Consider the following 11,804-nt stretch of genomic DNA (forward strand, 5'->3'; position numbering starts at 1 on the left):
TCTGGTACACTTCTACATCCAAGGTAGACTTTAATGGTAAATTAAAGGAACAAAATCAAGTGAGGGAACATGTTTTTTGGGTTTTTTCCATAATCATCCTCTTATCCTATCACTGATGGACAAATCCACCCCTGCCTTGTTTCATTTCTCAAATTCATCTTTATCTTCCTACAATCATTCTCGAAACGTCATAGATGCAGGTTAACTCCCGTCAGAAAATCACATTGTACATTTCAAATGTGCTGCTGCACTTAAGCACCCACCATCTGCAGTTGGACCCCACAGTTGACAGGCTGTTATGGAAAAGGTGGAGGGTGCTCAAGCGGCAACACATAAAAAATGTGCAATATTTTTATGACCTTGATTGTTGATTGGCGAAATTGAGGAGTCTTTTGTGGAATTAGGATTTCTAATTGTTGGTGGTGAAAATTTAGGGTTTCCGGTTGGAATTCGAAGGGAGAATGCACATGGAAAGGAGTGTTTAGGTGTTTCGAGATATCTACGTGAGGTTTTTTTTTCCAACAGAGATATGGAGCATGTGATTGGTGGCATGTTTTGGCTCTGTAGAAAGATTAGAAGCAGATCTTTCGGTGAGTTTTATCTAGGCCTTAATATTCAAACAGGAGAATAAGTTGCTATTAAGTTGGAATCTGTGAAGACTAATTGCATTCCCAAATTCACTATGAAACTAAATTGTATATCCTTCTCCAAAGGGGAACGACCATTCCTCTCTGTTTTCCATTCTCTCTAGCTGGACACCACCATGGACGATCGATCGGAAGATGGACCGTGTTCGAATAAACTCATCTTAAAGTAGGCGAGTGGGCCATCTTCTGTATGATTTGTTTAGTTTTGAGAAATTGGTTGATTCTTGCTTTTGTTTTAGAGTGAGATATGTAGTCATTTGCTAGGTGGTGTTGGATTGCACAGAATTTCATGAAGCATTGAGTTCGATAATTAAATGGAATGCATAGCTTTGACCAAAATATAAATTGGAGATGCCAAAAAACTCTAGGATGCCCTACAAAGTTACACATAAAACAATGAAATCTTGTGAGAAATAGCATCTTTCCTTCAAACTCCATATTGTCTTAAGACAGTATAATCATGAAAAAATTTGGTTCAAATGCCAAGTTTCAAACTCCACATGGTTATGGTACACCTTGATTGAACACATGGTTTAGAGTCACATCCCATGGCAGATAAATTGCATGGCATTTTAAACATCACATCCCATGGCAGATAAGTTTACTAAGGCCCTTTGATTCATAATGGGCCAATTTTGGGATGCGTGACCTTTTCCAAATGGATTCTTCAAAAAATAGGACCTATCCCCATTCCACCTAATTAGATGAATCACAATTTCTTATTTCCTCAGGAAAACTCAGAAAACCAAGGGGATAACATGGTCATAGACTCAGATCTTGAAACCTTAGAATTGGATTCTATGTTTTCTGCTATGTCTTTTGATGCAGGTTCTCCTTCTATAGCTGGAGACTCCAATAAGGCGAATGATCATGAGCCCAATCAAGAACTGGGTAGTGATACCTAATTTTTAGGTAGGTGATTTTGATCTTGACTTTTTACCTTATCATTCAAAAACTCAAAAAAATTGAAAAACCAAAAAATATAATTGTTCTTTTATCTCGAGATGGCATAGACCCAATCTTTTTTCAAAGGTGCATCTTTGAAAATGGCATCATCCATCCCCTTTTCAAATAAAACATCGTAATCTTTTTTATGTTTTTTACCCCAAAAAGCTTGTCTCTGTCTTTGTCTTTTCAAAAGAAAGTCTATGCCTTAATAAAAAATCATCAGTCGTATTTCGTACAATTTTCAACGACAAGATACTTGTTTTATCTTTATCTAACCTCGCTCAGCAAAACTTCTCGCTCACAATCACCGAGTTCAAGGAAAGCCCTCGTGTAAAACAAGGTATTAGCTTAGTCTCCAGACTAACCTCGTTTGGCTAGACCTCTCTACCTATAAAACATGCATCACAGAGAGACCCTCATGTTGAGCTATATGCATTTAGCTATCATCTTGCATCATTAAGTCGTCTATGTTTTTGTTATTTATAAGATTTTTTTTTAAAGAAAACTTGGTCAGAGTCAATCTTTCACTCTTTTTCAAAGCTAATGTATCTACTTTTTTGTTATCAATCAAGCTTCACACACACTCGACAACAAAGATATGCATTTGTAAACACTTAATTTTTTACTGAGATTTTTTTCATACCAAAAATTCATATCTTTAAGGTTACTCCAAAATAAAGTTAACTTCAATTTGATTTTTGGCCTTTAAAATAACTTTTTTAGGTTTTTTTACCAAAAGAAGAATTAAAGAGAAGATTTTCTGCTTATTAAATAAACAAAAATTAAGTCAATTCGACATCAGGATCAAAAGTTATAGGGAAAACAAGCTTTCAGCTGCTAAAGACACAATAATTGTCATCATCACTGTCATGTTGAATTGTCTTCCGTAGTTAACCACTTTCTCAGAAGTGACATCAACATCTTATCGTCTGATGTAACACATTTGAACGATCTCGAAGAGGACGTTTTGAAGACATGTTCAGGAAAGATTTATCATCAAACCCGAATACGAAAGCCAAGCTCATGTCAGAATCAAACTTGTAGGACCAAAATGTTAATTTTGGGCTTCTAAAATTTATTTTGGCAACTCCATATATTAATTTTTGTTCAAAAATTATTATTTGAGTATCTAGTAAATATTTAGGATTTATGATAATTTTAGTAATTAAAAATTTTAACTTTTTGGTTTTTTTTGGATTCCCTCTGTGGACCCAGATTTGGCTTCAATATCATGTTAGGATCCATTTAGACTATTGATGGGTGCAATGGTTTGTCTGAGTAGATTTTTCTGTATTGGATTTGGGTATGTTTATGTACTTTACTATTCCGATCTCCTTGGGTTCCCAAAAATAGTTGTTGGGAACTAAGAGAGCTCATTAGGTCCAAAAATAGTTGTTGGACCTTGGATCCCTCTTATTGGCTCCAGGGGTGGCAACCCTAGTCCCCCCAAAAAAGAATGTTGTTCCTCGTCTCCATTGCTGCCTGTAAATAGTCAGGAAAGTAAAGAAGAAGGGGACCCTTCTTGCTTGGTTATTGTGAAATCACCAATTGAGAAATCGATTGCGTGGTGTCTGCCCCATCGGCTTCAGCTCTTTGGGAGTTCAACGTCGAGTGTGGACTGTCATAGGGAAGAATGGCCGGACGTCGACTATTGGACTGGTCCATCCGCATGTTGTTGAAGGAAGGTGTGAGGATTGAATCTTTGCCAGCATTTTCCATCGCCAGAGCTATGCTCGTTTAACTTTCTTCTCTTCTTGGTTGTTTATTATATTGTTTGATTGGAATGTTTTTTATCAAAACATGTATTGTTATATTAGCCGACTATTATACAACTTTATTTTGGCTTATGTGGAATGAAATATATGAATACCTTCTTAGTATCCCTGTTAGGGAAAGGGATATTGATCTTTCACAAATTTTTTGTGGTATATAATCTGGTCCAAGTGTTGTTCCCAAATTGTTTGTTGGTACATAATCTTTAATGCACACCAGTTGTTTGGTGAAACATCCCAACGACTCTGTTGATCCCAGTCAGTTCAGTTTTTGGACATTCTTTTCTTTTTATTTTGTCAGTGTTGTCACTGTTAATTTTTGTGCAACACTCCTTGGATGCCCAAAGCGTTGCCTATCCATTGATGTTGGCTATCGGTCCCGTGTCTGAATTCTATGCCTTATATTAGTCTGACATTGTGACTTAGTTGAACTGTTCTGGGTTTGATGACCGAAGCTATTGGTTGCCCAAAAGGCAGTGAGGAACAAGGACTGTTAACGCCTTGCATATTGAATTTACAATTTGATTATTGGCTGAAGATTGTTCAAAAAACTTACTTTGAATATTCGTCTAAGCTCCTTCAATTATCTTGTTATGTGCTTGACTACTTGATGAGGTCATTTTTGCGAGCATATTGTCTTTATGCTTGTACCCAACAGTCATCATCATCAGCAGCTATCGCTGATGACAACTCACATTTGTCGTCAGCAACATTTGACGTCACAACAATTGTCGTAAGTAGTTTTCACTAGTTTCAGAAAATATGTCATCGACACCTTCCAAAGTCGGAATGGAATATTCTGAGTTCTAAACCTCTTTATAAAAATTAATCTCCTATTTTAGGCATCATGCCTTGGATAAGTTTCAACCCTTAGTTAAAAAAATGTTCATTAGGAGTCGTTCATCAGAATATGAATCGGATCCAAAATAACAGATCTCAAATATGTAATAAATATATTTGGATCCGCCATAAAAACTATAAATTAGGGAGGCACCCTCCTATTTTACTATATGGAGTCCAAAACCCTAGCTATAGTCCTACTTTGCCAAAAAATCTCTGTACGACTAGCCAAGTTGAACCTACTTAGCTTAGCCTAGGTCCCAATCTCTTATCTAATCTCTTTTTGGAGCCCGTGCCTAGCTGAAGTGTCACTTGTGTTCTCTCGTGCTTATCAACAACATAGGACGAGCTACCTAAGCCCAAAGGTGAAAATTCGGTTTTCTTTATTGCTCATTTTGTTTATTAATTGTTGAAAGCCTTAACATTTGTATATTTCTTTATTTTCATATTTTTCTTGATCTTTGATGACTCTTGCCATTGAGCTCGCATTTTTGTATAGAATTCGCATACGAGGTACGAACACTTGCGAGCTGTCACCCCGAAACAAAGATTTGGAGCTTCTGGTTTGACTGATCTCTTCTCATTGGAGGAAGAAAAGCACATAACCTTGAAGAACATACCCCACAATTTCTAAAATTCAGATCCGAATTTTAGATCCTTTTCTAAATTTTTTTCCTGAAACCCCTTCTTTTTGGTTTCAAAAATTTTAAGGATCCACAATTAGGGCCACCTTTGCTAGCTTCTCATATGATTCAAGGTCACGTCATTTCATCTAGTGTGAACTAAAATCATGTAATTCCAAATAACAAGGTGGATAACGTCATTTCGAATCATATGATGAGTGGAAAAAATGATGCCAAAAGTGATTTTGAATTTTGCTACCTCATTGTCTCATGCTTGCTTGCATGTGAGAAATGAGTTAAATGGGAATCATTCTTACAACCACGAGAGAAGGATTTTCATTTGAGGCCAAGCAGACATATACGAGATAGAATTGCATGTGATTTTGATCCCACGAGATGCAAGCAAATCGTATGAACTTTTCACACGGATATTGTTGCTAATTGAGATCAGGCACAATGTGATTGCACACTTTATGTGTGCTGCACCTAATCACCCACCACCTGCTGTTGAGCCTCACAGATGACATGCTGTATCCCAAAGATGGCCAGTCATCAGGTACAACAGCACACTAAAAGTGTATGATCACATTGCACCTGATCCTCCCTCTACTTTTGCTATTAATAGATAGGTTGATTTTAAACTCAATTTGATCATAACGTACTCATTGTTTTAGTGAACCACATTCTAAGATTGAATGGATAGAAAATAAAAGAGTGGCTCCAACCATGATGGTCAATGCCATCTTACCAGCTTTTGACCAATCTACTTCTAGGTGATACCGAAAAATACTAGTGCGCCATAGTTTGTTAAACACAAAGTCCATATGAACATTTTCTGCTACACTCCTATCTCCAAGGCAGACTTTAATGATAAATTAAAGGAGCAAAATAAAGTGAGGGAACATGTTTTTTGGGTTTTTTTCATAATCATCCTCTTATCCTATCACTGATGAACAAATCCGCCCCTGCCTTGTTTCATTTCTCAAATTCATCTTTATCTTCCTACAATCATTCCTGAAACATCATAGATGCAGATTGACTCCCGTCAGAAAATCACATTGTACATTCCAAATGTGCTGCTGCACTTAAGCACCCACCATCTGCAGTTGGACCCCACAGTTGACAGGCTGTTATGGAAAAGGTGGAGGGTGCTCAAGCGGCAACACATAAAAAATGTGCAATATTTTTATGACCTTGATTGTTGATTGGCGAAATTGAGGAGTCTTTTGTGGAATTAGGATTTCTAATTGTTGGTGGTGAAAATTTAGGGTTTCCGGTTGGAATTCGAAGGGAGAATGCACATGGAAAGGAGTGTTTAGGTGTTTCGAGATATCTACGTGAGGTTTTTTTTTCCAACAGAGATATGGAGCATGTGATTGGTGGCATGTTTTGGCTCTGTAGAAAGATCAGAAGCAGATCTTTCGGTGAGTTTTATCTAGGCCTTAATATTCAAACAGGAGAATAAGTTGCTATTAAGTTGGAATCTGTGAAGACTAATTGCATTCTCAAATTCACTATGAAACTAAATTGTATATCCTTCTCCAAAGAGGAACGACCATTCCTCTCTGTTTTCCATTCTCTCTAGCTAGACACCACCATGGACGATCGATCGGAAGATGGACCGTGTTCGAATAAACTCATCTTAAAGTAGGCGATTGGGCTATCTTCTGTATGATTTGTTTACTTTTGAGAAATTCTTTGAAATTGGTTGATTCTTGCTTTTGTTTTAGAGTGAGATATGTAGTCATTTGCTAGGTGGTGTTGGATTGCACAAAATTTCATGAAGCATTGAGTTCGATAATTAAATGGAATGCATAGCTTTGACCAAAATATAAATTGGAGATGCCAAAAAACTCTAGGATGCCCTACAAAGTTACACATAAAACAATGAAATCTTGTGAGAAATAGCATGTTTCCTTCAAACTCCATATTGTCTTAAGACAGTATAATCAGAAAAAAAATTGGTTCAAATGCCAAGTTTCTGCACCTCGAGTTTGCGAACATGGTTATGGTACCCCTTGATTGAACACATCGTTTAGAGTCACATCCCATGGCCGATAAATTGCATGGCGTTTTAAACTTTTGTCACTACGTACGCTTGCACCTTTTATGATGTGGCCGTATATGTGTGTGTGTGTGAGAGAGAGAGAGAGAGAGAGAGAGAGAGAGAGTTAACATTCTTATTGCCAACTGTTATTAGAGTTTGCTACAGAAAGCAGCAAGGAGTCGTCGGATATTATTTATCCTAAGTCATATGGACTATCCAAATCTGTGCTCCCGCCTTCACTATGAGGTCTTACTATGCGAAGGATGTCTGACTGTAGCAGTCAAGGTTGCTGCCATAGCTCACCCCAAGTATGTCACAGTACCGCTTGTAGAACCCAATCCTATCTGCAACCCTGGAATCAGTTCCATGGCCACATTCCAGGCCTCCATTGATGATGTTTGTGATTACACCGTAGCCGGGAAGTCTCCCTGCAGCCGTGTCCGCAGACGTAGGAGTCCATTGCCCAGTGATGACAGCGTGTGGTGAAGGCTTTGGTGATTGAGGAGTCATCCAAAACCATATGGCTGTCTTGAATGAAATTACTGGATCGGTAGCAACTGCATCAGGGTTGTTCAGCAAATCAGACCCTATTGCTACCCCAGCAGGCCCATAGTTATAGTTGCTGCAAAATTGAAACAGATAATGTTTTAGGCAGTTTTTTTTAGCTATACCATTACTGACATTAAGAGATAAGGCCTCTAGATGAGAAGCCAAACTGGTCTTGGTGTCTATGAACCAGTTCCAATTTGGAAAATGTGTGCATATATACAACCCATCCCAATATATAGAGGGAGGACAAGGTGCATTGTGATTGGACAGTTTTGTGTGCTTCTGCACCTGAACACCTACAATCTTTGGGGTAACAGCCTATCTGCTGTGGGGCCAACAGCAGATGATGGGTCCATCAGGTGCAACAGCAGATTTTGCAATTGATCTCAATAACAATAACTATATATATATATATATATATATATATATATATATATATATATATATATATATATATATATATATATATATATATATATATATATATATATATATAGGCCAGCACTTGTCCCCATCGGAAGCCGATAGATGTCTCCTTAAAAGTGGCTAATCAGTACGTATGTGACTCGCTAGGTTGAAGGGAGAGGATTTAATCAGCTAGACAAAAAGAGGCTTTTCAATTATAAATCGCTTATCAAGCGAGTGAATTTTGCAGATCCGAAGTTAATGACATAACATTTAAGAAAAGACACGTGTCCACATTTAGAAGGCGTGATCGCTTTTGAAGGCGATCACTCCAGTTACGTATCCTACTCAACTTTGACCTTCTCAACCTGTCTAGAATTAATTTTCAATAAGAAAACTGAAGTGAAAACTTAGAAGAGGTCTTACTATGAGATTTGCATTGGTCCTCTGCCATAGTATTTCTTTCCAGAGGCACAAGGCCATTGAGTACTGGCAACACAGTAGTCGCCTGGGTTACCTTGCTCTTGGAGAAAGCAGTACCCCCAAGAGTAGGCTCCATCTGGTGCAGTTGCCCATCCACCTGCATGAAGAATTTACAAATGTCATATTGGTCCTTGTATTACAAAAGATCGATGGAAAGATATGTCTAATTTTGCAGATTTCTAAAGGGAAAATATTCGACAGTGACGCTAGCATGCTAATCCTGAGTGTGGTTTCTTTCTGTGGTAAACGAAAGAAAAAAAATCTACACAATGGTTTCATGCAAAAAGATGACAGTTAAAGAAGGATCAGTCTTGAACATCACATACTCAAGATTAGCAATCCTCATTAAGTTGTGTAGCCATATTTCCTTTGGGGTTATTCATCTTCTCATACCTGTTGTTTCATGGGATGTCTGGCCAAGGAAGGCAGCAATTTCTCTTTTACGAGTGGCATCATCACCTGTAGTGCCGAAGCCGCTAAACGCATTAGCGGCGGTAATGAAGGCATTGTAAGTGTAGAATCCATGAGCAGGACAAGCCGAATCATTCCGATGCAACAGCATCTGGTTGAAGATAGCCTCTGAAATGAAAGAACTCAAGCCACTAGTGCACTGGCTCTGGCACCCAGTTCCACAGTAGGCACTGGTGCTGCCACAATAACCATATTGGCTGCAGCACAACCCTCCTGAACACACAGCACCCCCTGCTTGACTACCACATTGCTGTGCTAATGCAGGCAATGCACCTAATAACAGAGAAAAGAGCAGCAATGTCAAAGAGAAGAACCCCATGACAGAAAGATACAGTAGAAAGAAGAAGGAAATCTGAGTAGGGAAGAATTTATAATTATTCTTCTATGCTTGGATGAGATTGATGCACCTATAAATAGGCACCCTTCGCTTGTGAAATGACTGTATTTTCTTAAAATAGGATATGTGCTGGACCCAGCAAGTCAACCTAAATTATCTTTGTAATTATATAATGGGAACACTTGAAGCCCAAGCAACAAACAAACCATTTGTTTTTTGTTTTCAAAGTCTTCAGTTTGTGTGGTCTTGACTCAGGACTCCGCCATAGAGACTTGCACAGACCTCTTGTCTCAGTGAATATTGGTTCTGTGATGATGACAGATTCGACTCCAATCGTGCAATGGATGTTAACTGACTTTAGGGTGTTTTTAAATGTACCTCGATCTGGAGTCAAAAATTTGTTTATTAAGCACCCCCATCACCCTCCATCAGGTCCTGGGTCCCACACCTGACAGGCCCTGCCCCCAAGATGGAGGGAGGTGAGGTGCTTAATGCACAAATATTTGTGCAATCATATTGCACTTTGATCTTTTCACCTCGATGCTATGGATTCACAAAAGAAAATGAAAAAACTGTGACGGTTTACACTCGGTCACTGTTGAGTTTATTTATAGTGACAATCAGAACTGTCACTAAAATGTAAAATAAAAAATAGTTGAAGATGGGTGGGGCAAAATTATTTCGCATACTCGTTTCTCTTGTAAAAGTTGTTAGATGTTAACTGAATCAGAACTATGGTTGTTAATGATCAGGGCTGGTATACTGCCGAATGAATGGAACACAGACAGTTTTGGCTTGCTAGACTCGTTTGTTTCTAGATCCAGTTCGGACTTGGTCTCTAGGTGAGTTGAGCTAAGATCGAGCCAGATGAGACAAGTCTGCACTGGCTTGTGCAGAAATACTTGTGTTTTATGGAGTGAGAACAAAAAGATTCGAACCAACTGTTCTACACTGTTTTTTGTAACATAACTTTTTTTATTACACTTAAATCATATATATTATGTGTGAGCAACCAAGCTATCCATGTAGAAACATATATATCAAACCGAAAAATGTAATGAAATTTATGTTTTGGGTGTGTCAATATTGTAAGTTTGTAAAAGTGTCCAACTCGGGTCGGATCTAGTTATTACTGAATCTAACCTTATTGGATCTAGCCAAACTGGATTCAAGCTAACAGAGTCGGATGGAATGGAAAAAGAAGGTAACACAAAGATAGCTAATTGGATGTATTTTTATATGTAATCAGGTTGACACACAGGCTGTTTGGTTTCAGATTCATTTCGGTCTCAGATTTATATGTAAATCTACATGCCGAATTAATTGGATTAATTAGGATTCATTTCCGTCTCAGATTCAGATACAAATCTACATACCAAACTAATTGGATTTCAGATTCAGTCAGTTATCAGATCTAAATCCGATCCGATTACATCCCTAATTGTGCTACAGTACTGTTACAGTGCTACTGATGCACAATACTTCCTTCACCTTCTATCTATACTTAATTTTAGAAAACGTGATGATTAAATTTTCGATCTAATAATTGAGATTTATTCAATGTAGACTACTTATTAGCCAAGTCAATTCAATAAAAATGAAGTAATTAGAAAGAAAAAAAAATTGTGGATAACATCACCTCTCCAAGTCAATTCAATAAAAATGAAGTAATTAAAAACAAAAGCTGTACATGACATCACCTCTCTCTCTCTAGCGTATTGTGTTTAAGATTGTAGGCGGCTCATACTCTGGATGGATCTAGGCATTACTGAATCCGATCTTCTGTGATCTATCCTAATGGGATTCAGATTCACGGAGTCGGATGGGGAAAAGGCAATACCTACTCCAAATCCAATTAGCTAATTGGATAGATATTATATTTAATTAGGTTGGATACTCATATTCAAATGCAAATCTGTACATCCAACTAATCGGATTTCAGATTCAGTCAGTTATCAGATCTAAATCCAATCTGTTGGAATCCCCAACTGTGTTAAACAGTCACTACTAGTGCACAATACCTCACCGATTGATTGGCAAGATTGTGAATCTCAATAAGATATATTAAGGGTGGGCGAAAATGCGAATTTTATCATGATTTGAAACAGAATTTTATCATGATTTGAATCGGAATCAGACTCTAAGTAGCCAATAACCAATTAGTTGGATCAGACACTAGAGTGTAGTAGGATCCACAAGCTAAGCTGCAATATTCATAATCAGAATATAAGGAAAAAAAAAATGGAGGGCATGATATGTTTTCTTGGTCACAACATAAAATAGCAATTTTATCTCGACGTCTTAATTTTATTTTTACTATACCATTGGGTTTTGAACCTGTAACGTCCCAACACAAGGTGAGGTGCATTAGCTGCTCCTACCAGACAACCGGAGCCTAGTACATCTCCACTAGTCTGGTTTAAGCTCAATGAATAGGAATCAGAAACACTTCTTTTCTTTGTCAATGGGTCGGGTTTGTGTCGTACGGATACTCAACATATTATGAGTGCAAATACCGGAGTATGTGCATAATTTTTTTTTTACCTAATTATTATTTGTGTTGACCCGAACCTTACCCGAGCAATATGTGGGGCGGTTTTGGAATGCAAGTTTTCTTGGATATCGGACCCAACCCAGCTGACCCGTCTTTTATATGTAGTAAATTTGGAAGCATGATAAATT

At 37.8% G+C, this 11,804-nt stretch overlaps 1 protein-coding gene across 1 annotated transcript; it reads right to left on the reverse strand.

The window, feature by feature from the left end:
• Nucleotides 1-6,994: 6,994 nt before the first annotated feature.
• Nucleotides 6,995-9,213, reverse strand: LOC149832901 (endochitinase-like). Its single transcript, XM_090012632.1, has 3 exons — nt 8,708-9,213; nt 8,258-8,411; nt 6,995-7,499 (listed from the first exon to the last, which is right to left on the reverse strand). The coding sequence occupies exons 1-3, from the start codon at nt 9,102-9,104 to the stop codon at nt 7,130-7,132; spliced, it is 921 nt and encodes a 306-aa protein (XP_089868758.1). The 5' UTR covers nt 9,105-9,213; the 3' UTR covers nt 6,995-7,129.
• Between the last annotated feature and the right edge of the window lie 2,591 nt (nt 9,214-11,804).

The sequence above is a fragment of the Nuphar pumila genome, chromosome 7 (assembly GCF_984573655.1).
Source record: "Nuphar pumila chromosome 7, dmNupPumi1.hap1.1, whole genome shotgun sequence".
Classification (NCBI taxonomy): domain Eukaryota; kingdom Viridiplantae; phylum Streptophyta; class Magnoliopsida; order Nymphaeales; family Nymphaeaceae; genus Nuphar; species Nuphar pumila.